Raw genomic sequence first — 27,557 nt, forward strand, 5'->3', positions numbered from 1 at the left:
GTATGAAAAGAATTTATTGAATTTTGGGAAGTTTATCTTTGATTTGTATTTCCTTTCCAGTCATAATTTATACTTTTTGCCTAAACATCCACCACTCGTTTTATTCTCCTCACAACTTCTATAATTTTGCTTTGAGGAAATGACTCACCAAAACCAAAAAGGAATATATACAAGCAAGTTGAGATATTTTTTCTGGACGGAAGAATCATCTTTAAGAGTTGTTTCAGGAATTAACACAGGAAAGTTCATAAAGAATGGAGACATCATTTAAAGAAAAGCAATAACATTGGGAAAGATCCTTGGTTTCCTAACCATGTGAATTTATTAGGTGACAACTGAGCCATCTGAACGATATAGAAATGAAGCTTTCTACCTTCTGAAGACAGGGAGATAACAGCAGCAGCCTTTATTGTTCTGTTTCTGTGATTCCTGGATGACTAGAGTGAAGGGATGGTGCTGGGATACCCGGCACCACTGACTGCTGTCACCCTGACCCTTCAGCAGAATGTCATCTGTGACCTCTTCTCTGGACATCTAAATTGTAGACAAAGCGGGTAAAACGTGTACCAACGAGGTTGCTCTTCCTCTGGGAATTTTTTTCAGCAATTTCCTATCACACAGTGACATTGATTTGTATGATTTTATTTCATTAAAATTTGGCATATTTAGTTTAGGAGCAGGAAGGACTTTTGAACAGAGACCGCGTCTTCTTCCTGGCAGGGCCAAGGAATCGGAGGCCACTGCTTTTGTACTGACTGGCTCTCAAGGAGGCAGCACTATGGACCTGTGTGAAGTGGCCTCAGGCCACATCTACTGCTAGGACTGCCTCCTACTTAAGATGATAGGTTCTAGAAGCCTTCGAAATGTTGTCTACCCATATGCCCAGGGTAACTTCATTGCCAAAAAACTTTAGGACAAAAGTTGCCTCCTCCAAGCCCAGCCTTTTCCTGATTTTAAGTTCTCTGTTACTCATAACTTTAGGGATTTTGGCATTGACTGCTTCTAGTGTATGTATGGAACGTTCATCTCTGTATTTCTTGCTAAGTTTAGACGTCATGGCATCTAGTTTCTTAGCTCCCAGCTGTTTTAGAATGGAGTGTAGTGCAACAGGAAGTACAGAAGCTTTGGAGGAAGGTCTGGGTTCACATTGCACTTAGCATCGTGGACATGTTCTTAACCTGAGTGTAATTTCTCTCCAGAGTAAAACTGCTTCATAAAGTGGCTGTGTGCATGCAAATAGCATATGTAATTATAGTTACTGATAGGGCATTTGTTAGATGTAGAGCTCCGTAACCTTTCATGCATGAAATACAAAGGAAACAAGCAGGACTGGTGACAACACATTTATTTATGTACCCTGTTGTGTGACCGGGAGGTGTTTTTCACTTTCCAATAATTGAATTAGGTTTTAACAATGAAAATTCCAGAAGGTAAACTGGCAATTTATTGTTGCTCATGAGCATAAGTAAACAGACATGGTACATAAAGGAATTTTAAACACATCTACACTTTTGGTATAGCTTGCAATATGGACCAGTAGACTTTGGCGGTGGACCTAATAGATACCCATATGCTTCTAAATCCCATGATTCTCTTCAGACATAATAGGAAAATTCTGGATTTACCTGTTGATTGCAGCAATTTAACAAAGACTCTTAGGAAGCTGTCAAAGGCCAACATGACTTAAACCTGTCATATTTATCATGAACATAACCATGTATTGCTATTAAAAAATCATAGTAGGCAGCAGCCAACTAATGGCTAGTTTCATTTTGCAGATTGGTATTTCTAAAAAATAATTCAGCTCAGAATGGCAGGCTATATAGAACTTTGTTATTTTTAAGTTGTTTTAACTTATTAACCTTTTGTGGACTAGTTAAATGAGTATAGATAGATTCTAAGTGAAAGAATTGGATGGCGTATCAAATTGGATTTTATGTTACAAACAGCCATTTCCAAGCGACTGCATCATACAGGGATGTTTCCATTCGGAATGCCTTTTATTTCTAGCTTCAGATCTTACTTACAGCATACATTTGTCGGGGGGGGCATGATAAATATTAACCAATTAGTACTCATCACTAGAGCAGGATATAAGAATGTGCTGATCACCAAGTATGAGATTTTACATTAAATTAAAATTATATACTGTTGGAAATCGACAAGGAGTTCCTAGATCCTAAAAAGTATTATGGCTAAGGAAATAGAGAACTCAAAAAAGGAATCCACCTCTAAGAAACTAACTCAGTATAGTAAAATAGGATTAAGTGCCCTGTCTTAGGAAAAAGTTTATTAATAATAAGGAACAACTGGGACATCATACATAATTTCTTTGGAGATTAAAGTGCAGGCTATGAAATGGCATATAAAATAATGCATAAAATAGTGCAATCTTAAGGTGCCATTGTTTTTATTACACATAGCCTATGTTCGTATGTCCATTTTCTCTCAAAAATCCAGCTGTAGTGACACCTTTTAGCTTATTTATTTAGCCATTACTTATACTCTGTTTTACCCACTTTTGGGGCTACATAGAATATTTTAACATTTTAACAAGTAGAGTAATAGCGCATACATCTCGAAACTACTAAATAGAGATTAAGGCAAGCCCCTGTAAAGTTCAGTACTCCAAAAAACACGTTTTACAAAAAGAAGTTACTTCCCAAACCAGTGGCTTTAGACCTCATGGCCCCCCCAGCAGTTTTGAAAATATCATGATTACTCTGAATACATTTGTGATTGCCCCATTATTTCCAGGCTCTGAACATCAAAAGGAGCTTGAGAAACAATAGGTTCTATAACCTCATGTTCTGAAATAGTTCATATTTCAGAATATGTGAAAACCAAGCCAAGTTCATGTAGGAGATAAGCAGAGGCTCCGGTGGGGGTAGGGGTGGGGTTGGGGGTGGGAGTGGGGTGGGCAGTCTTCTTATATATGCCTTTTCACATTGTGTATATGTCTGTAGTGTTGTATCATAATCCACTTATAAGTGGGAATGACCCATTAAGAGACATCTCTGAAAACAGCCAAGGAAGGTGACAAGAATACTTTATGGAAATGCTGTTCTAGAACAACACAGTATTCACATTATAGCATTTATATTACTGACGTATCATCCAGGGCAGGACAGTTCTCTTAGGAGGCTAATTTATAATTTTCCTGTAACATATGTCAGTTTTAGCTGATCAAAATCATTTGTGATTTATTGAACCTTAAATGCCGTTATGCTATCCCAAAGCAAGTATAACAGCTATCAAATCAGTCAAGGCAATATTTTAGCTAAATAGCCTAAGATTTAAGACTTAGAACTGTAGTGCTTTATTCTCCTACTGTTATGGAACATTCATGCATTAACAAGCGCAACTCATCAACCTTATGGACAGGTGATCACAAGTGCATACTGGAGAAATTTGGATTTCGAAACAAAATCTACCTTTTAATGGTGTGAATGCTTGTTATGAAAGCCAGATACTCATGTTAATTAATGGAAGACTATAGGTACATTTAGGGTATCTAGATGTAGTTTATAAAGAAACCCAGGCAACTTTATATATTTATTAACAAGTATTAAAGAAATCATCTGAGGTTATATCCCTTTGATGCATAAGGATCATACTTTGTAAACCTGTAAACATGTACTTTGTTACTTTAAAAATTCTTCCTATTACCAGGAAAGCCAACTAGTAAAGGCCGTGAGTACTGCAGTAAGCCTCCTCCAAAGTTATGACAATATGGCTAAATCCTATGATTACAAAAAATGAGACCTGCTGAGCAAATGAGTTCCAGACAGGGACTTTTATGGATGACCTTGGCTGACAAATATTTTTTGGAAATTGTTTATTTTAAAATTACCTTCCCAACAAACCATGAAACACTTGGATGTTATTTTATGGTTTTTCATTGAAAACATACTACATTGTAAATGGAGTTTCAAAGTTAGACAGAATTGATCAAAATCTAAGGACAATATTATGTAAGGACAATATTAAAAATGGGTAAGGAAAAGTTTCATTTGGTGAGGTTGATCTAAAGGATGCAGAAGCATGTTATGTTGGATGGATAAAAAAGGTGGTAACCTTGTGCTTTTATTCAACTAAGTACTTACCAAAACCTTATGTTTTATACAGGTATCAAACTCCCACCTGGAAAGGGACAGTTTTCTATATCACACCTAAATTTATTTTAAATAACTGAAGCCCAAGGCAACAGTTGTTTAAAAGAATTGAACAGTCAAATAATAATAACATAATTTAGTACATTAAAATAAAACTAGAACAGTAATAGCCGAATGTCTCAAAAATATACAACTGGGGAAAATAACCACTGTACATAATTTGGAGGTTGTTAAAGTGACCACTTAGAAGGCTGAACAGTGCAAGACATGCTTTTCCAGTTACAAGCTCAAAACAGGAGTGCAAACAAAATTAAAGCTTTTGTTTAAAATTAGAGGATCTGGAAAGCTTGAAATTAATATTCAAAAGCTTCCCTCAGGTCACCCCCCAGAAACGAAATGATCGAAATGCTTTTTCATGGTACAATTTTCTTCAGTGAACTTTCTTTCAATGGAAAAACTGCATCCTACAGGTTGGGTCCCCTACTCACACCACTGATAATCACATTTGATCAATGAGCACACACAGTGGTGAGTAAGGAACTGAACTAGTAACCAGAGGTCCGACGTGGATAGAAAGAGCCTTGGGATTTGGGGTTCTGCCTTAGCCTGCGTACCTGAACCCTACAAAGAATAGATAAAGGGCTTTAACATTCTCTTGTTCCTGTAAAACTGGAGGACAAATGGACTCATAAATCCACCCTAGAGGCTAGCTGTTGTGGTGGAAGATGTTAGGTGCTTAAATAAACTATGACGCTGCTCTAAAAAGTGGAGAAGTATAGAGGTTCAAGATAACACCAGTGCAAGAGCTTTTTAAGTGAGTTGCCTAGGCAATGCATGCATCCATCCATGCAAATGTAGGGCATGGCCCCAAAAGGAGAACTGAAACATGATATAATAACAACTGGAGAAATCCCTTGCCAGTAGTTTATAAAAATATATAGTCAACACTGTAGAGGCCCCTTCTACAGTCAGTATTATGGAAGTCCGTTTTCGTTACCCATTACTTCAATACCAAAAAGCATTTACTACTTCTCAGACGTTCCAGACAAAGGTCACTTAGAACAAAAAGTCAACTTTTTTTTGAAACAAGATACTGTCCATTTAAAAAGTAGGTCTTTTCTTTCAAGTGAACAGGACATTTTCTGTATTAAACTTGACTTCCAGTCTGTCGAGACTGGTTTAAGATCCTTATGTAATGTGCATAAAAGCAGAAACAAATAAACTTACTTTAAACATTATCTGCACAGAAAAAAAGTCAACTCCTCAAAACATGATAGAACAACAGGTCTGGTTAGTACAAATCTATTGCAAAGTAAAAACATTCTGTGCATCAGTTCAACCAGAAGCGGGAAAAGAATGTCCCAACCGTGAGAGTTCAAGTTTCAGTTGTGTTCTGAAAGCCTAGCAGCCTAAGGGACACCGCGTTGCTCACAGTATCCTGATATGCGTAACTGCTCAAGCTACTAAGCCAGGTCTTCTCATGGAGCTAGAAGCACTTTCCAGTTTACTTTCTATTCCGGAGACGTTTAGATTTCCTAAGAGAGTCTATGGCTTCTGCTGCCTTTTTTCGTTTCCGAGGAGACTCTTCATTCTGCCCAGACCCTGAGGGGTTTCCTACTGCGCTTTCCATGACTTCTCGTAGTTTGCGTTCCAGCTCTGCCAAGCGTGCGTTCTGTTCCCCTATGATCTGGGTCTGCTCTAGCAGTTTCTGGTCCTGGTCTTGGAGCTGTTTCTGCTGTTCTTGCACTTTGGTGCGAAGCTCAGAAATTTCACGCCTGAGAACAGTCACACCAGCACCATTGGTCTTAACCTGCTGCTGGAGTTTGGTAACCTCTTGTCGTGAAGGGTTTTGCTTGGAGAAGAGCTGCATTGTTGTTAGGGCCGCAGAAGGTCCTGGAACTATGGAGATAGATTAAAATGGTCAGTGAACAAATTAAAATGTCTCGCTACCAGGAATACTTCATTAATTAAACTTATTTTGAAATGGAATGTCCTTATAACATCACTTCTGATTTCTTCTTTGCAATTTACTTGGTCTAATGGATTAATCAGATACCTGGTTTTAACTATGTTCATTTGAATTCTGATTCTCATGTTCATGTGGCAATGTGTGCATTGCCAGCAAATGGAAAAGGACATTTAATGGCATAAATTTGGATTTAAAATATTCTAGAATATTTTTAGGATCTACTAAGAAAATATCAGTAAAAAGAATATAATGATTTTCTATCTAATTTCACACAAGCAAACAAACATTCGAGTTAGAAGTAGAGGTACTGTGTTCTTAAGTTCTCTCTGCACTTAGTTATTAATACATGCAGAGGCTTCAACTTTAGCTGAAGGATGCCATCAAAGAGTGAATTACATCATTCATGATGGGCACAAACATTTCTGACACAGTGCAGGAAGGCTTTGGAACTGTTCTGTTTTAGAAACAATAGAATGTAACATGGGCATAAAAATCACTACTGTAAACTAATAACCTACTTTTTTTAAAAACCAGATCTCCTGAAGGTTTTCGAAAACGATCAGATGGATCCATTCATGCCCTAAACCCATCATGCTAATTTTCTCCTTGTACATCTAAATAACCCAAATATTTCCTTGACTGATGCATTCTTCCTTCTCTCTCTGCTGATCTTGATCCAACTTCCACTACTACAGCAAGGCTCAGCTCAGTTCTTCTCTCTTGTATAGTCTTAATCAGACCAGCGAACAATGATCTTATTTTCCTTAAGATCTGTTTCTGCTACTCATTTGGCCTTTAAACGGACACTCCTTTAAAGTATTTCTCTTGCCTATGATAACTGAACTTTGAGTCTGAATATGTCTTACCTTTTGAAACAGTAAGATCCTTGTGAGCAGACACCACGTATTACACTTCTTTTTAGTCTCCACAGGACACAGTACAGTGCTGTGCACATAATAGGTACTCAATAAATAATAGATATATCAATGCTGAGATGCCATAGGCTTTATTATTAAACTATAAAGAGGCACTCAGTTACCCCACTAAGTACTCCAGGGAGCTATCTAATCCGAACCAGTAACGTGTAACTACATTTTTTTTTCCTGATTTAAAATATTTGCAAGAGTTGAGGATATTGAAATGTAGTCTTTCAGTAGATAAAGGCACAAATTTTTAGGATCCAGTATACTTTTGCAAAATAGCTACCACAGAAGAAGTGACAGTGTTCAAAATAGACTTATGCACCTTGTCTTTTAAAGTAGCAGCCAGCCACTCTGGGGACTGAAATAATTAATTGGATATTTCCATGAAGAATTTTTTATGTTTTATCTGGTATATTTAATTCTGTTTTAGGATAATGAATATTAAATAGTGAGAAACATTAAAAAAAAATACATAGCTCTTTTCACTCAGCAATTCTACTCTAATAAATTTCTTACTAAGTCAATAGTTATGGATACGTATGTACAAAGATTTAACCACAAGATGGTTCTTCAGAGGGTAGCTTAAATACTGAAATCTAGACACGCGCGTGCTTAACAGTAATGGCTCAGTTACGTAAGTTATGGTCTATAATCCAATTTGTCATTAAAAATGATATTGCAGATACATATTTACAGACACAGAAAAGTTCAAGATATACAATTACATGGAAAAAAGTTATAAAACTATGTATGAACATTATTATAAACTGAACATATTATAAACGAGATACCTGGAGGGGAGCCCATGAGTCTTCCAGACACATCTGATCCTGGCAATTTCCTCTTTAGAATTGGAACAATCTTTTCATCAAAGTATTCCATTGCCATGGAGGAAATGTCCCTTAACTCTTGAAGTACTTCATGAGCTCGCTGAGGGGCTCTGGTAGAATTGACATATCTCAACACACGATAAATCTCATCAATGACCTAAAATAATGAGCTCTCATTAGCACCTTCAGTTTTTGTTTTTGTTTTAAATAAAATAGCTAAATAGGGAGAGAAGTGACTGCTTGTTTTGCAATTCACATGAAGACCTTTAGGGTGATTTAACTGATGTACTGGCCATTGATAGCATTATCGTCTGTAACATATGGCTTTGGCCTTGTTACAATACTTTGTAGGTTTCATACTTACATTTATTAAGTACCAGGTACTGTGCACAGGCCAAAGAAATCATGATGAATAAAATATACCCCCCTGCCCTAAAGGAAATCACAGTGTAATTGGGGAGACATATGTGTAAATAAGTGATACAAAGAGGGATATACAAATTGCTAAAGAAACTAGAGGACTAAACTAAGAAATGAAATCCTATATGCAAGCAGGGATAGGGAAAGTAGAATTACCCAAACCCATATTCTTCTAACTCTCCAAATGACTTCAGTCTAGCCCGAATCTGTCTCCCAAAGCCACAGAAACACAGCCTGATCGCCTTCTTCCTTACACTGGCACCCTGTGCACTATCCCTTGAAGTTTTGTTTCTCTAAGACTTGCTATGGATTGGAATGACGTCTCTTCAAATCCCACTTTCTTGCTATTACCAAAGGGTAGCAAGAGATCCTTTTTCATTTCATGATAACTGCAATGGGAAAACACAAGGCATAACATACATGGAGAAGAAACACAATTCTGACAATCCTGGTTCCTAATTCTCTTGCTGGAATGGTAACTGAACCTTCCTTAGGCATTTGTGCCCTCAGCATTAATCCCTGGGAGGTTATCCTTAATACTTCCCATGGCTTCAGCATAGACCTGAAGACAGTAATTCACATCTCTGATGACCTCCAGTCTGGATGACATCTATTCTCATGGGCCTTTACCTCCCCAATTGTGGGTTAACCAACGAAACCATTCTGTCACCAAACTATCTTAAACCACCTCACATCCCACCCATTCCCCTTATTGCATTTATCTAACCAGTACCCAATTCTGGAACAATTTTATAATCTACCTTCTTTTCTCCTTTACTGAAGCTGCTGAGTCCTGAGAGAAAACTTACAATCTTGCAGAATAGTATGAGAGGCTATTTCTCCACTTTTCTAATAATATGCACGCTCATGCTGAATCCTACTCAGGTTTGAGATGATAGAATAATAGTTACGAAAAATAAGTATTAAAAACGCATGGTAGAAACCAAATACGGTGAACAACTATCACATTTCTAGCACACGCAGTTCACTCTATGATGCTTATATGTAAATTGGCACGGTAATAAATGATATACTATGAATATCATTTACGTCTTTGGACTGTTGTAGGTGAGAATTTCTATTTTGTTTAATCTAGTATTTAGCAAACAACTGCCTACTAGAATATTGAACCTCGTATGTTCTCAAAGTTTTCTCATTTTCCACCTTTGTCTTTTTGTTCTACTTGAGATTTCCTTAACGTTCCTTTCCAATCCTTTTATTTATTTTAAAAATATTCTTCCATATTTAAAAAATTTCAGTGCATTTAAAATTCTCTCAATATTTCCTTATATGGCATGTGTTTGACTATATCTTTTCTTATTTCTCCTAGAATATTAGCCACATTTTCTTTTTAAAGTTTTATATGCTTATATGGTTTTCTCAAAAGTTTTTTTCCCCCATTTGTTTTATTCTGTTTCATAGTAGTCTTCCGATTCTCTACTCTCTGCTTGTATTTAAGAATGGAGCACATAAAAAGTTACCAGAACTCCTTAGTTAGCCAACATGGCTGGGGAGGGGAGGAGAGGGAAGGGAAAGAAAGAGGAGGAGGGATCTAAAAATTCAATACAAGAATAGATCGACTTGATTTTTAAGAATGTCTTCACACTGAAATCAATTTTAGAGAACACAAAAACACAACATTCTGAAAACATTAAACTCAAAGAATATTCAAAATAACTGACCTATTCTCTTCAAAAATTGAGATCAAGAAACACAAAGTGTCGGAACTATTCCACATTAAAGGAGAGCAAAGGGTCCATGCATGATCTGGATTGGATTCTGGACTGAAAATAAGAATCGCTAGTACGAGTATTATTGGGATAAGTGATGAAATTTGAATACAGATTGATTAGATAATTAATTGTATCAATGTTAAATTTCCTGATGTTGATGTCTTTACTGTGGTTTAAGTAAGATAATGTCCTAGTTCTTAGGGAATACACTGAAATATTTAAAAATAAAGGGTCACAATATCTCCAACTTAGTTTCAAATTGTTCCAAAAAAATAAAATGCACATATATAGGGAGAATAAAAGCAAATGAGACAAAAGGTAAATAATTGCTGGATCTGGATAAAAGATATGGGTGTTCCTTGTACTATTCTAATTTTTGTATAAATATGAAACTGCATCAAAACAAAAAGCTACCAAAAAGAGGAATTAGGAAATGCAATACCACTACAAGTTTTTTTTCCTTCAACACATTTAAAACAAACCAACAATACCTAATATGTAGGTTTTAAGTTTGGTCAGGGAAATCTAGCTTTATGACCTTATTGTAACTGTTTGTACAATCAGTTACAATGTGAAAACCCTGACTTTTGGGGACCACTGTGTTTCAATAAGCACAAAAGGGTTACCAGGGCTACAAGTAACAAGTGCAGGGACCATCCATGTCTTTTTCCATTATTATATCTTCCAGAATGGTTAGTTGGCCGCTGCTCACCTGTGTGCTTCAGTATGTGTGAAATGCTATACTGACTACGAGCTTACTGAAAAAAGTTTGACTTCTATATGTAAGATAGAAGATTTGAGAAATGTGTATAGAAGTAAGCCAACAATCTGAAACCTCTTAGTTCGGAGAGAAGATGAATGGAATGTCAGCATAGTGGTCAGGGTCGGCAACTATGGCCCTATCTGACTTGTGCCCGTTGGTGTAAATAAGACAGCACTTTTAAGAAACAAAATAATCCAAGCTGAATTAAATGAGATAATAAAGACCAAAAAAAAATTTTTTTTTTTTTTTTTTGAGTTGTTTGTCAAGTTCAGGTTTGCAGGAGAAAAAGAACTTAGGATAAGTTCTTGTGAAGAAATGGGTACTATTAAGGAAAAATGGAATAAAACAGTAAAGAAGACGGGCAGTTGAGAAATCAGAAGACTTGAGTGTGGCTTTTGTCAAATCACTTAAATTCTCTAGGCCTCAGTTTTCTTATCAATGAAATAGGAATAGCAAATACTTATTCTATCTACCTTACATGCAGTGATGGAAAGTAGATGAGATAATGTATATGAAAGTGCTCTAAGAATCAGACAGTTTTCATAAATATCAGATGAGGACAATGGCAGGAGAAAGGGATAGATAGGCAGCTATCTATGTTATAAAGTTAGGTCCAAAATTCCTTTCCAGCAGCTCTTCTGTTGCGGGCGGGTGAGGTAGAGGCTTCAGTTAAGAACTGTCCAGGGCAAATGCCTGAGGGGACCTACTGCATCTTGAAAGCTTAAGACATTCTCCATTGCTGCTACCTTGGTTTGTTCTTTCAGTTAAAGTGAGAGGTCAACAAGTGGTTTCCAAAATCAGGGACTCAACTAGATTGGAACTCATTTATTTAGACAGTAAAGAACATCATCCCGATCATGTGATCCTGATGAACTGGAACGAAGATCGGCAACTTCTGGAAAGGCCAGATACTAAGTATCTTAGGCTGTGCAGGTCATATGGACTCTGCCCAAACCACTCAACTCTTGTTATTGTGTCTGAGGTTATGAAAACTGTAAGACGCTTCTTAAATATTCATATTCTTAACGAGATATGCAATAAAAACGACCATACACGGACAACCTCTACTAGTTCAATGAACTTCCCAGGAACACTTCAGAGTTAAGGGCTATAAATCAGATCTGGATAAAATCTGGCATTACGAATCAGAATGGAAAGTTTCTAACTGCTAATCATTCCATACTACCCTACAAAAGCATTTGTAGCTAATATGAGGAAAGTGAAATATGCCAAATAATATTTCAGATAAAATGAAAACAAACAGGATTCCCCTCCAAAAATAAATACCATAGAAAATTGAAAATGGAGAAAGTACATACAAAATATTGCCAATGTTAATTCTATGGAAATAACAAAAAGAGAACATTGAAATTTTACTAGGTATTAAAATTAGTTCTAACCATGTCGATACTTTTCCTAGTATCAACTAAGTAGCAAAATGACCTTTAATTCCATTTCCACCCCTACCGTATATGTATAAAAGCATATAGACATATTTCACTAGAACTTCCACTCAATTCAAGAAGCAACATACCACTGAAGGTGAGTAGCATGTTGAATGCTGGGGTCTTTGTTAACTTAGTAACAGTAAATATGCCATCTGTACTTATTTGTGTTAAACAGCAGTATTACTTAGCTCTGAGTATATTGCTATACAGTAATTATTCTTTTCAAATCTGGATGTTTATCAAGTTGTCTCATGAAACATTTCTCCAACAAAACCCAGCTAGTCCCTCCTACTCCACGTCCCCCAAATTATTAACAGTCTTGAAGGCAGGGACAATACCTATCTTGTTCACTGTCGCTGCATCTCTGGCATCTTAACAAAGAGTAAAAGCTCTAAAGTGTTTTCTGGAGTATTAACTCTTAACAAGGGCTTCTCCAAAGAACAGTACAGCTTTTACTGTATATTTCCTAATTAGAATTTTAAATACAAAGATCACATACATGGTACATATTTCTATCAGTTACTGTACAGAACAAATCCATTCACAGAAACTCATTCCAGAGAAGTAGGAACAATTCTGACGTTTAAAAAATCACCTTGATTTAAAGTGTACACAGTGCGACCTGGCTGTTCTAGGTAAGCAACTCTACTTTACCTTTCCTGGGATGAAGCAACAGAGATTGGAATCCACATACTTCATGAAAGTCATATTTAATAGTGAAAGTCTTGTTTCAACAGCAGCAAGGATGTCTGCATGACGAGCTAATGAATGGTTTCTCCTTTCTGATTCTCTCCTACAATTACAAAAACAACCCTTAAAAACGTGGTGTGAACTAAAATGTTAAGCAACCAAATGTCTTAATGAAACTGTCTAACATTTACATGTTAATTTAGAAATCTGCAATTGGGTCATCATTCAATGTGATGATAAATGAATAACTATGTCAAGAAATCTTTGCCAAGGACTAGTACTCACTGACAAAATATTTGGAAAAAAAAAAAAATTATTATTTGGCTATATCAAGCCTACTGGCTGTTAGAATCACAGAAATTAGAAAAATGAAAGAACTACACATGGACATACAGACAAGAGATTATGTTTTTGCCCATAAAGTTAGCTCATTTAAACTTTTTAAACAGTTTCATTAAGAAATAACTCACATAAAATCCACTTTCAAAGTGTACAATTTAGTGGTTTTGGTACATTCCCAGAACTGTGTACCCATCACCACTATCTAATTTCAGGACATTTTCAGCACCTCAGAAAGGGAGCCTATAACCATTATCACTCACTTCCATTCCCCCGCCCCTGGCAACCACTACCTATTATCTGTTTCTACGGTTTTGCTTATTCTGGACATTTCAGATAACTGGAATGACGCAGTATGTGGCTGTCTTCTCTGACTTAGCATCATTTTCTAGGCTCAGGCATGTTGCACTGTGTATCAGTACTTCCCTCCTTTTTATTGCCAAACGATACTCCATTACATGGACTACCACTGCCTTGGTTATCCATTTAGCAGTTGCTGGACTTTTGGGTTGTTTCTACTTTCTAATGAATAATGCTGCTATGAACACTCTCGTACAAGCTTTTGTGTGGATACATTTTAATTTCTCTTGGTTATAGACCTAGGAGTAAAATTGCTGGGTCATATGGTAGCACTGTGTTTCACTTTTTGCAAAACAAACTGTTTTCTAAAGTGGCTGCACTGTTTTACAATCCCACCAGTAATTTATGAAGGTTTCAGTTTGTCCACATCCTTCCCAGCACTTTGTCTTTTTTATTTTCGCCATCCTGCTGGGTGTAAAGTGCCGACTCACAGTGTTGATGTGCCGTGCCCTGAGGACTCGTGATGTTGGGCATCTTCCGTGTGCTTGCTGGCCTTCAGTGTGTCTTCTTTGGAGGAATGGCTATTAAAATCCTTTGTGCCTTTTAAATTGGCTTGTCTTTTTATTGTTGAGTTCTACGAGTTCCTCATACAGGCTAGATATAAGTCCCTTATTAGATATGTGAGTTGCAATTATTTTCTCCCATCCTGTGGGTTGTCTCTTCACTTTCTTGATGATGTCCTTTGAGTCACAGAAGTTTTAAGTTTTGATAAAGTCCAGTTTGCCTACTTTTTCCTTTTTTACTTGTGCTTTTGGTGTCGTATCTAAGAAACCAGTGCCTAATCCAAGTTCATGAAGGTTAGTACTATATTTTCGTCCACGGGTTTTACAGTATAGCATTGACATTTACACGTAGGTCTGTGATCTATTTTGAGCTAACTTTTGTATGTGGTGTGAGGAAGGGGTCCAAATTCATTCTTTTGCATGTAGATTCCCACTTGTCCCAGCATCATTTGTGGAAAACACTATTTCTTCCCCAGTGAATTGTCTTGGCATCCTTGTTGAAAAGCAATCGACTAAAAATGTAATTCCAGACTCTTAATTCCATTCCACTGACTATATATCTGTCTTTATATCAATACCACACAGTTTTAATTATTGTAGCTTTCTAGTAAGTTTTGAAATTGGGAAGTGGTAGTCCTCCACCAACTCTGTTCTTCTTTTTCAAGACTGTTTTTGATTATTCTGAGTCTTTTGTATTTTCATAGAAACAGTAGGATCAGCCTGTCAATTTTGGCAAAAAAGACACCTAGGATTTTGATGGGAATTACACTGAATGTACAGATCAATCAGGGAGTACTGCCATCTTAACAACAGGTAGTCTTCCAATTCATGAATATGGAATATCTTTCCATTTAAGTCTTCTTTAATTTCTTTTAACAATGTTTTGCAGTTTTCAGGGTACAAGTCTTACACTTTTTTATTATAATTATTACTAAGTATTTTACTCTTTTCTATGCTATTGTAAATGGTGTTAACTTCATTTTTGGATTGCCTACTGCTAGTGCATAGTTATACAACTGATTTTTTGTATATCAGTCTCGTATCCTGTACCCCTGCTCAATTCATTTATTAGTGCTAATAATTAGTGTATTCCACATGTAAAAGATGACATGTATACAAGATCATGTCATCTGTGAATAGTTTTACTTCTTCCTTTCCAAACTAGATGCTGTTTCCCCCCCTACTTTCTTGTTAACTGCCCTGGCTAGAACCTCTAGTACAATGTTGAAAAGAAATGGTGAGCGAGAGCCAACTGTAGTAAAAAAAAAAAAAATCACTTATTGTGAGCTGGTAACCTTTGCTATAAAAACTTGGAAACCATTTAACATGTAAACTACTGAGATTTAAAGGGAAAAAAAAATCAAGAAACAAACAAAATCCCCAATTATAAATTATTGCCATTGCAGCTGTAACATACCTTGGGAGTTGTGCTTTAACTTGTTTCTGACATAGATTATGGTACCTCTCCACTTTTAGAAATCCCTGATTCAACATTCTCTGGCAGACCAAGTCCATTCTTTTACAAACCTATGGGGAGAGAGGAGGAGAAAGAAGAATTTTAAAAAGTAATAACCGAATTAATGAAAAGAATTAACTTAGACTCACTCATAACTGATGGCTTCAAGTTCTCTGTGTTAGTATTGTTCCCCAGTTTGCTGACTGAATCTCTGAATCAGTATTATGTGGGTGAATGCCTCACACTCTATAATCCTTACATTAAGTAATTAATATCATCTGTAGGCAAGGAAAACTGTACTCCTTTACTTTAGGTATTTGTCGAATGTTTTGAATGTACCCCCACTATTATGGTCAGACACTGTAGTTCTGAAGATCAGTAAAACAATATATTCAAAAGCTTTTAATGGTTTGAGACAAGCAAGTCTCCTTTAGACAAAATGCATATTCAAACTCAAGTCCAACCTCTCACAAAATTTATATGATCTATACTCAGAATGAGAATTCTTATTTATTTCTACTAGTGATTTGGGTTAACTATAGACAGTTACTCTATTTTAAATAATGTCATATCCTCCAAATATCTTAGCATGTATAGCAGAACCTCAATTATTTTGAATCCTTAAGAAAGATGGTGTTTTTATATAGTAAGAGCACAGAATCATAAGTCAGAACACCTAAATTTGAGTCCAACCTTTATGCAATTCTTGAGCAAATCAGCTATTATTTGAAAGCCTGAGTCAGCCACCTATAAAATGTGGATAGTATCTAACTCCGGGATATCATGAGCATTAAGTGAAGCATGTTAAATCACTGGTAAACTCCAAAGTGTTACATAAAAATTAGGTGAAATAAATTGTTTAATTTAGTACTTAATTTGAAAACTTTGCACCATATACTTCATTGTTATACTTCTGAGGTATCCCAGCATCTTTCTGATCTTAGTAAGACTTGGTAGACAATATGTTTGTTTGTTCTTTGATTCCTGAGAATTTTGCAGTGATTCAGAGTCATCAACCTGAACGTTCTCTCTGTATAGGTGATGAAAGTACAAGACTCAGAAAAATCTGTATCAAGTCAGCAAGGCAGGGGCTGTCTTATGCTTCTGTCTCCCAAACACCCACGCACAAATGCTTGACAAATACTTGTTGAGATGAAATGTTGATGAAACTCTTGATATCAAAAGTTTGCTTTCTCCTGAGAATATAGGGACAAAAAAATCCAAACGGGGTTGAAGCTAATGAAAGCTTTAATACTTTAATATTAAATAATAAGTACTTCCTAAATCACATGTCAAATGAAAGGTGTTAAGGAAAACAGTTCTTTTCAGTATCAAAATAACTTTTCAGTATTGATACTAAGAGTAATTCCTAATGAATAATTTAAAATACGGTAGAATCTATTTCTAACTAAATCAGTTATAAACATTTGTTCAGTGTCTACTGAAAAAATAATAAAACCAATACATATTAACATAAATAACTATAAGGAAAAATCATGCTTTTCTAAAACAAAATATTTCATGAGTCATATTTTTTGCAAATCTCTTTGATGTGTGGTTTACTAGAACAGAAGTGAACCCTATCTGCTTCTGCATTCAATCCACTAAGGTTGTCTTACCCTAGAAAATTCTAGAAAACATAATACACAAGCATACACTTCATTAGCTGTCAGTATGATGACATTATCACATCACACAACTATTGGAGAGCTCCACTGTGCACTTGTGAATGAGAGTGAAAAATGCAAATAACCTCTTAGATCTTATAGATGTCCAAAATCATCTTTGGAACCCCTCTAGGATCCCTGGACCATACCCTGAGAACCAGTGCCCCCATCCTGAATAACCACATTGCCACAACCACCAGTTTTGAACTTTATGTGAGGAAAAAACTTTTATTGTGTAATTTGAGAAAGGAAAAGGGAGTGTGTCTGTGTGTGTGATGAGGGGGAACAGATCAGGCTAAATTCTCATCTTTCAGAGTAGAAAGTCAACAGCTAATATTAAACAAAAGGAAAAACAGCCCAAAGGCTTGAAAGTGGTACTTCTAGGGAGTAAAACTTGGGGGCTGTAAAAACACTTTTTTCTTGTTGTTAAAACTATTTAATGTGAGGCACCTTCTAACACAGTCTTATAGAAAAACACTTCTTGTCTTTACGAACTCTACATCTTTAATAATTTCTGAGATGAAATAATGGAAGTAATTTTTCCACAGCAATAAATTCACGAAGAAAAAATTTAAAATCAGTTATTATTGCAATAACTTCCAAGGTACTGTCTACATTTTATTATACTAGAATTTTGCTGCACTGAATCTAACAACTAGGATTTAGATATCTTTTGATAATCTAGAAACGCAACTGAATGTCTGAGTACTGACTAGTATGAGTACCTAAGTACTGACTGTGTGATGAGAATATGAATAAATAACCCGATAAAGTGAACCAAGGAAGGAAGACTTCACATGATACAAGATTTGAATTAGGCTTTGAAGGGAGGGCAAGGACCGCAAAATTAGAGGTGATGACATATGCAGAGGCATGAAGTCTGGAATGAATAAGTCATTAGCAAGCAAACTACTTCTGAATAATAGCAGATGTGTAGGCAAAGCTGAGAGGACTAAAATTTCCCATGTTTTGAGCAGGGAAATCAGCATAATAAAAAATAACTTTACAAAGACCACTCATTTTTTGGAAAGACCTCGTATTGGGACACTTGGTAGGTCATTTTCTGTACGCAACTGTAATATGAGGGCTAAAGATATGATTCTGGAAATTTCACCTGGGAATAGCTGAAATCACTGTAGATGAATCCCCAAATGAAAAAGTTTAAGATAAAAAGATAAAGACGTATAAACAGAGCCTCAAATGATATTAGTGGTTAAAAACTGGTAAAAAGACCAGAAAATAGGTTACAAAGACAAATTAGAATAGCATCACAAAAGCCAAAGTCAAAAGTATTTTAAGCGTTAGTCAATATTGTAAAAGAGCAGTATTTAATGTGGTACCCTGCCTTTCATGGATGTTTAAAAATAAGCATTGAATGACCGATGGCCCAAAAACAAAAATACAATAGGTCATGTATCTTCAGTTTAGGATTCAGAAAGAAGCAGTGACCTCTGGAAAATGGAAATATTCTAATATCCCCCAAGTAGTTTAATGGTAACTGCTGATAACGTATACAACTTTGCAAGCAAAATTATCTCATTTAAAGTCAAGCTCTATATTTATGGGTATTTTAATAATTTCCCAAGATTAAAGGAAGAAAAATGTTTCCCCTGGTTATTAAAACAAAATTCTAGCATTTTGGCAATTTATCCAAGACAGTAAACTAAAATAAAATTCAGGAGTCTAATACACAAAGATGACAACTATCAGTGTATTTATTTATATACACCCTAAAAACAAAAGGAACCTAATGGAATAAATCAGTCTACAATGAAGACATTTAGCTCGGGCCCCTGTTAACTTGCTTTTCCAGAACAAGAGAATAGGTGTGGTTTTTCTTTGTTAATTAGTCAGGATTTAAAATGCCATGTTTATTATCCTTTTCATCATTTTCTAACTTAAGTGGTCAGTAATAAAAAATTTGTTTCACTTGTGTTTAGAAATCTTTTTCAATTTGTGCCATGATGGTCCTTAACAATGCAAGACACTTTTACCACATATTTTTCACATTTGTGAAACCCACAATTTTCCTGTTCAACCTAATCTTTATTATCCAATCTTTGTTGACTCTTAAGATGTACATTTTTCCATCTTTTAATAGTTGATGTTGGAAGAGTCTTACAATACATCATGTCTGACAATTATAATTGGCAGCATTTCTTACTCAGATGTCTTCGATGCTGGACTTCCTTGATTTTGTTTAAGATGCGATAGAGACTTTTAAGATTTGTTATCAATTTAATAAAACCTCTTCTGGAAAAGAAAAGCACTGCCACAATAATGTACATACAAGCTGATCAAGATGCATTCTGATTTCAAAAATGTTAAAATATGAAACTATATTTTAGAATCAAGCAGATATCATAATGGAAAAAAATTTTTATGTCCTCATTTAGTGCTCTACAGTTCTCAAATGAACTGAACACTTGATGTTTTTCTCCAGCTAATCCAGAAGCTATTATCAAAGATTAGGCTGCTGATTAATGGCCCTTAAACTGAAAGGAACTTGTAGACGCCAGAACCTATCCTTTTATGGGGAGAAAACAGGCCTTAGGAAATCATGTGCTTTTTCCAAGGTCATCCAGCTATTCAGTGGCAAAATAAAATTAAGAATCCAGGTCTTCTAATTAGTGCCTTTTTAAATTTAGTGATCTGCAGCTATATGGATTGAAATAATTATCCCCAACTGATTAGAGTCTCAACTAACACACTGCTGCTACAGAAACTGTTGGCACCAGTCTATAAGTAGGGCTTCTGAGGCAAACGGGATTTTAAGGACATTAATGGGGTTCTCACCAACTGTGAAAGATGGAGCTAGACCAAGGTCTTCCTAAAATTCTTTTCAAAGTTCAAAAACCAGAAGTGAATCATGAAGAAACCATCAGATAAATCTGCACTGTAGAACATTTTACAAGCCATCTGGTCTGTATTCTTCAAAAAATCAATTCCATGAAAGAATGAAAAAAGTGGGGGGTATGTTCTAGATTAAAGAGATTAATGCTTTATTCAAGACCCTTTTCCCCCACCCTTCCTCCGTCCTCCCTGCCGAAAGCTTAAAGGATTTTGTGGGGACAGTCGAGAAATCTGAATCTAAAATATAATGTTAAATTCTTTGGAAGTGATGATATAGTGATTATATGAGTATTTAGGGGCAAAATGTCATATTTACATCTTACTTTCAAATGGTTTAGTAAAATAAATGTGAGTGGGATACTCACAAACGTGTACAGGGAGAAAGAATGATCATACAAGTGAAAGAGAAAAAGCAAATGTGGTAAAAAGTTAATGACGGTTACTTCGTTATTCCTACCAATGGGATAAAATGTAAAAAATGAATAATGAATAACCCACAACCATTTTGGTTCTTTTCTTGCCCTATTTGCTTTTTCAGTGAACTCACCTTGATTTCCCTTACGTATTAAAAATATGAATACGACTTGCCACCTCTTTCATAAGAATACTTAATCTTTTATAAAAAAAAAAAAAAGCTACCTACCTGGTGGATTATCTAAGTTCTAGATAGATATGACAGATAGACAGACAGACAGACAGACTGGCAGTTAATTATCCCCAGGTAGAATTCCAACAGATTTTAAATTCTCTGTGTATCCCCCGTAGGTAGTCACTTGGAAAGAAATCATAAATTTATTTTAATATTAGCCTGAGCAAAACAATTAGGAAGAAATGTCTGTTCCCAGGATTTCTATATGCATCCTAAAAGTCAAATAGAAAAGCATTTCTGATTATTCTCAGTTTTATATTCTCTGCACCATTATTCTCATTAATGGAGGAACTGAGTATTGATTATAATGAAAGAGACTTAATTTATTATTGTTAATGGCTATTCATATTAATTACATACTAGTTTCAGATCACCTTATCAATTTTTATTCTCTCAGTAAGTACTTTTTTAGTTACTCAGCTTCTTAAATTGGTCTTGTAAAATGTTAAAGACATTCTAGGTGAACTGAGAACTTTAAATTTTCAAAAATTTTCTAATATCCTGTTAGAGGTAAATATTTAGCAACTGATTTTTCAGCACGATTATAATTTATACAGAAAACACTTTTGTTTTTACAATGACATATATTTTCCATAGTTTACTTAGAGCAGTGAAATGTTTTAAGAACTATTTACTCAACAAATAATGAGTACTTACATTGTATCACAGACTGACTATCTAAGGCCATCAGGATTCATGATGAAAGGATAAGTGGAGCTTAAATTTAGTGGGAAACAGGCCCTTCTAAAGATAATCCCCGTTAAGTACAATAATGATGCAATGGCAACTTAGAAAAACTACCTGAGTAAAGTTCAGAGAAGAATCAAAGAAAGCTTTATTGAGTACTAACATTCGAAGTTACAGACATTTTCCAGGATAGGAAAACAAAGGAGAGACTGTAGGCAGAAGAAAAAGCATGTGCTCAGAAAGACTTAAGATGTTTGGGAAACTAAACAGCTTGATTTTTATTTCAATCAATCTTAAGTGCAAGATGCTAGAAGTAGGTGGTTGGGAGAAACCTCTATGAAAGGCTGTATCTTTTGCTCCTAGTCTCAGAAATCATGAAAATTGGATTAATATGCAGAGGCCAGTACCTTCTGCAATATTTTAAGAACCCATGTCTCAGTTAACCAGTGTATACAGGTGTATCTGGTCCCTTTTACAAAATAATGATGGTAAGAAATGGAATTTTTAAAAAAAACATCCTTACTCTCTCCACTAAAAGTTATCAACCCTGGAGGTTCTCAAAAAACTTTCTTAAATTTGACTAGTTTGTGAAATAAAAAAGGTAGAAAGTAGGGGTGTGTCTGATGACTAATCTAGGACATCTAAAACTTCACACATCCAAAATCAGTCTCCTCTTAATCTAAGTCACTCTTCTCTAATTACTTCATTCCATTGTACATCGTTATTGTTTTTGCTGGATTCCCACCTTTACTGACAGGATAAAAACTCATTACCTTGAGGAAGCATCTCCTTATTACCCTCAACATTCCTGTATCTTTGCATTTGTCACCCTGATGTTTTATAAGTGGGCTCAAGGATCATTCTGTCTCGATACTGTGGAGAGGGATACTGACTGAACCCCTTCACTCTGAGATAAGAATCTGCAGGAAGAATGAATTGCCCCCGAAATACTACGATTTTCTTACCTGTACCTAAGTACCTGTTAATCAAATCAATAACATGATGAGGAGGAAAAAAACAAAAACAAAAAGCAGCAATAGAATGTATTCTTTGTAACAGCAACACTGAGCAGTGGTTCTCAAAGTGTGGTCTAGGGACCCCTGGGGTTCCCAAGATCCTTTTATGGGTTTGTGAAGCCAAACTATTTTTGTAATACTAGGATGCTTGTTTGCCATTTTCACTCTCAATTCTCTCACAACATACAGTGGAGTTTTCCAGAGGCAACATGACATGCGATGACATTGTTCTGACAGCTAATGTACTGTGGATTCTTGGACCTTCTAGAATTTTCTAAGGCAAGCTCTTGGGGTCCTCAGTAACTTTTATGAGTATAAGATGTTTTGAAACCAAAATAATTGAGAACTACTGCAATGGAGCAAGAGATATGAAGAAGACAGATTGCCTAGTTTTTAAAAAAAGTATAGTTTCTCATTTTCCTTCATATTTCCTACCAATCGACCCTCTCTATAACTGAAATTTTCTAATGTTTGAGGAAAAGATGTGAAAGGAACTAGAAATGGGTAACATTTAACGAGCTAGAATGCTCTGGAGAAATATCTTGGGATGAAAATATGTATTTGTATATTTTGCTACCAACTAGAGAACTTCATTCCAGATAATAGCCAAGACTTCTGAATTTAACCTCTAGTCAAATATACATCCTGAACCACTAATAGGATTTCATTAAATTTATAGGAGCTCCACCTGAACCACTCAGAAAAACATTTGACAGGATCTCCCTAAAACTTTCAAAAATCCTTTCACACTCATTTTTCAGTGAGTGAGAACACTGTGCTCCCGAGTCAATGTTATACTTTCAAAGTTAGGTTTAATCAGCTCCCTAACTGGGGGTAGAAACTCAGTTTTTAACTTTTTGCCACTTGTTTCAAAAACTCTCATACCTGTCAAGGGGGCTTAGGTGACAGTCTAATGCTGCATCAGCACAAATTTGTCTGATTTACTGGATAAACAACTCAAAGTACAGGTTTTTGTCATTACAAAGGTTGTGTTCAGCCAAATTTAAATACATTGGAGGAGTTAAATATTTAAAGAACTATTTCTGTGTAACCAGGATTTCTAGAATCTGGGTACATTTTGTAGCATTAGTCAATGGCAGGGAAAAAGAAGATTTAATAAGGCACTTGAACAGTCCCTTGGAAATAACTGTAAAGTCAAATTTCAATTATTCATGGTAACAGGAAGCAAAGCCTATCATCAAGTGCACAAGTAACTGAAAAAATGTTATTTTAGCAAATGCAACGCAGAGCAAATCTTTTAAAGAAAATGCAGAGCAGTAAATACAGGGATTGCATACCTGTCCAACATAATTCTGCTAACATAATGATAATTGAGGTCCTAATAAGGCAAGCAAACTGGGAAGAAATAAAACCAAACAAACAACCAATCCATAAACTAGCTCATCAGCCACTGAGTAGTTGACATTTGGCTTATGGAAACTAACTCTATTCTTAATTAACATCCGTCTCTTACAAACATATCCAGCCCTAATTCTGCTCAAATACTTAACAATAAAAGGAACTATGTAATTTATACTCCAGATAACAGCATACATACTGAAGTTCCTTAATTTTTTTGGCAAACAATTCTTTAGGTACAAACGGTCACTTAGAGAGGAAAGGCATATAAAGCACCTGCCAGGTACTGTCTCTAGGCTGCCAAGCTCATATAAAGATCATAATTAAATTAATGCTGACATCTAGTGGTGAGAAAGAACATGTTTCTTTTCTAATGTTAACCTGAATTATACCTTAATACACCAAAGAATCTAAAACCAAAGATACCTCCAACTCCCCCACACAAGATTATCCACTTAATCTAAGAAATTATATTAATCTCAAGTACAGAAAGGAATGAAAACTACTCCATTACTAAAGCAGGGTACAAAACCATCTCTGAGACATTAAACTGGCTGCAGAATCTTTGTGTGTGTGGGGGGTGATGACGGTTGGTAAGGGACTCCTTATGAAAATCTTTGAAAGTATGAATTTGTATCCTTTAAAGGTTACAATAAATAATGGCTTAAAAAATAAGAATGCAATTCAGTATTTCACTTGAAAGACATGTCATTTATTAATAAATTGTGGGATGTGCTTTAACTGTCCCCTTAAAAATGTTTTTAATTTTTTAAAACGTAAAACAACAAACAAACAAACAAAAACAGTTTTCCTCAACAGTTAGAAAACAGAACTGTGATCATTCTAAGCCTTTACAAAGCTATTGTCTGGCTGAAAGGCTCAGTTCAATCAAATGTTATGCCCAATTTCCAGGCACCGTGAACTAGAGCATGAATCTTGATCAAACACCATCCTATAAAAAAAAATGTGAACGAATATTTAAGATTCTACATGAAATTCTAGGATACCATGTTTTGAAAATTCAGGGACAATTTTGAAATATCACTTTTAAACTAAAGAATTTTCCATCCTGCGGACTGAAATGGTTGAAATGCTGTTGACTAGAAAAAAAAAATTGATCAATTTGAATTAATATTAATAAACTTTCTTTTAAACAATAAGCATGATTTCCTTTCCAAAATGCAATTATAATCCATTTTAAACTGGAAGTGTAAATCTAAAATATGGCATATTGATTAAGAAAATGCTATACACAGCACATTCTGAAATATGTCTTTGTCCTCTTAAAAACAACCCCGACCACAGATTTAGCATCTACACTGAATCGGTTTTGCAATCACTTCAAAATGTCCACCTCCTTTAATTTCCTTACCACTTAAAGATGAATTCACTGAAAGGAAGCAAAATATCTGACTGAGCTAAGACATTCATCAAACCTTCAGTCAAGCCTCTGGAGTGAAATAAAATCCCAGTGACAAATTCATTTTTATAAATCACTGGCTGAACGAACTACATCCTGTGCTTGTTAGGTATAAAACCACTCCTAAAGCTGGCGGGTGGGCGTAAATCACTAGTTATAAAATGAACTGCAAGAGAGAGAAAAAACCCGGTCAAGGGGCAAGTTGCTTCACCACGGGTGGCAAGTGTCAGGGGTGAGGCCCAGCCGGAACGGCAATTTCTCAGGGCCCTACTTTATTGGTCAATTACAGGGGGCTGGAGTTCCGATTCCTCCGAACCTCACCCCGGTTTGGGGAGAACCGATCAACCCTACTTTATTTTCTCCAGCAGGGAAACTTGGGTGGTTGCGGGAACAATACGATATCCTTGCAGACAAATCAAACCTGCCTGGGATCGTGGGATCATTTCGCCTCTTGGGGAGTTTTCTCCCCCAACCCCGGCCGGGACTGGAAGGGGGTACAAAAGGCAGGCGACGCGCCCCCTCGGGTGTCCACTCTCAGGCTGGGGGGAGGTGGGCAGCTCAACTCCCGCTACGTCCCTCCCCGCCCGCGGCCCCGCTTCCGGGTGGGGGACACGGAGCCCCCCAAGGCGAAGTTCCCCCAGGCAGACGCCCCACCTCCGAAGCAAGGGCGGAATCGGGACAAGTCCCGTTGACAGACGCCAAGAGAGACTTTGGGTTCAGAGGGACGCGCTCCGTGCTCTGTCTCCGGCTGGGCTCGCGGGGGGCTCCCTCCCCGGGGAACGCGCTCCCCTCTCCGTCCCTCCCCAGACCTCGGCCCGGAGGAGAGGGCGGCGGGGGTCCCGCGGGGGCCTCACCAGGCGGAGCTGGCTAATTTCGTCGTAGGACATAAAGCTGAGGATGTTCTCGATGGCTACGATGGGCAGCGCCACCAGCGTGTTGTTTTGAGGCAGCTGGTCCGGAGCCAGCGTTGGGGCTGGGGGCGCCTGGGACCCCGGCTGCGAGGTCTGGGGCGGGGGCGGTGGGGGCAGTCGCTGGGTAGAGCCGATGGCCGAAGAGGAGCCGCTGTCGCCGTGGCCACCGCCTCCTTCCTCAGCCATCCGCTCCTCCGACGCCGCCGCCATCTTGGGGGTTTGATTCCTTCCCCCCACTGCAAGGGGAACAGGGACACTTCCTGTGCGTCACTTCCTCCTCCTGAGCCTCCCGGGCGGGGACACCTGGAGGAGGGGGAGGAGCCTATGGATGACAGGCAGAGAGAGATACCAAGATGCACACATTGCGTTTTGTTCAAGTGGCAATGAGGGAAGATACTGTAAACCCTTGGAAAGGGGATCTTTTATCTAAGATTGAAAAGGACTTGAGGGCAAGGCAACCCTGTCTATTAAAATTTACTTCCTAGGTGCAGTTGTGTTAAAGAGCTTCCTGACAAAGGATGATAAAAATAATGTTCTCTAATAAGTGTAGACAGAACGATGTAGTTAGAATATCATTTTTCAAAAATCATAGTGATAATTGACTTAGGCAAATAAAAAGCAATGAAGTATTGGTTAAAATACCATACGGATGAAGCTTAAACACATGTTAAATGAAACAAGCCAGACCCAAAAGACCACATATTATGTGATTCCATTTATATGAAATGTCTGAAATGGCCATATCCATAGAGACAGAAAGTAGATTAGTGGTTTCCAGAGGCTAAAGCAGTGGAGGAAAGGGAAATGATTACTAAGGGGTGCAGGGTTTCTTTTTGGCATGATGAAAATGTTTTGGAATTAGATAATGGTGATGGTTGCATCACCATTGTGAATTGTGCACTTTAAAGTAGTGGATTTTATAATACATGAAATATATATATTTCAATAAAATTTTTCATCTGGGCAAGGGGCATCAAAAGATGCTAAAACTAGAAAGTAGACATGTGATGTGGAACATAATATTTCCATAGTCTCAAAATAACTCCCCACAAATTGCATATTAATAACAAAGATAAAAAAGTTTGCAATAGAGAAATTTGGCGGGCACCACTATAACCAAATGATCAAAATTAGCACCACGAGTTATGGGAAGAATGGACATCATATGCCTCCTGATATGATATTATGTAGTATTCCTGCAAAATAAAGCATAACCTGTATTTGAGGTAGACAAATATAGATAACTACTCCATACTCTTCAAAAATATGAATGTCATAAAAGATACAGACTAAGGATTTCTGCCAGATTAAAAGAGACTGAAGAGACAAAACAACTAAATCCATGGGTGATCCTGAATTGGATTAAGAAAAATAGCTATAAAGAACATTATTATGACAATTGGCGAATGTTGAATATGGACTATATATTAGATAATAATATTGTAA

The 27,557-nt window shown here is 36.6% G+C and overlaps 2 protein-coding genes across 5 annotated transcripts in view; one reads left to right on the forward strand and one right to left on the reverse strand.

Annotated features, from left to right (window-relative positions):
* Nucleotides 1–27,557, forward strand: part of TP53BP2 (tumor protein p53 binding protein 2) — a 135,581-nt gene that overhangs the window by 7,305 nt on the left and 100,719 nt on the right. The gene's annotated exons all lie outside the window — the stretch shown is intronic.
* Nucleotides 1,331–26,363, reverse strand: FBXO28 (F-box protein 28). Of its 2 annotated transcripts, XM_019716058.2 has the most exons (6): nt 26,055–26,363; nt 15,511–15,620; nt 12,856–12,994; nt 7,799–7,994; nt 6,951–7,029; nt 5,769–6,014 (listed from the first exon to the last, which is right to left on the reverse strand). In XM_019716058.2, the coding sequence occupies exons 1-6, from the start codon at nt 26,319–26,321 to the stop codon at nt 5,921–5,923; spliced, it is 885 nt and encodes a 294-aa protein (XP_019571617.1). In that variant the 5' UTR covers nt 26,322–26,363; the 3' UTR covers nt 5,769–5,920. The 2 variants fall into 2 exon arrangements, with proteins under 2 accessions (XP_019571616.1, XP_019571617.1); XM_019716057.2 differs by lacking the exon at nt 6,951–7,029 and having other exon boundaries at nt 1,331–6,014; nt 26,055–26,360.

The sequence above is a fragment of the Rhinolophus sinicus genome, linkage group LG12 (assembly GCF_036562045.2).
Source record: "Rhinolophus sinicus isolate RSC01 linkage group LG12, ASM3656204v1, whole genome shotgun sequence".
In the NCBI taxonomy this organism is placed as follows: Eukaryota; Metazoa; Chordata; class Mammalia; order Chiroptera; family Rhinolophidae; genus Rhinolophus; species Rhinolophus sinicus.

Excerpts from the sequence above, each read along its gene's own strand:
- FBXO28 (XM_019716057.2), bottom strand. The coding sequence starts at position 26,321 with ATGGCGGCGGCGTCGGAGGAGCGGATGGCTGAGGAAGGAGGCGGTGGC. Across the intron at positions 12,995-15,510 it reads GTTAAAGCACAACTCCCAAG|GAGAGAATCAGAAAGGAGAA; the intron begins GTATGTTACAGC and ends TTGTAATTGTAG. Across the intron at positions 6,015-7,798 it reads ACTCATGGGCTCCCCTCCAG|TTCCAGGACCTTCTGCGGCC; the intron begins GTATCTCGTTTA and ends CTATCTCCATAG.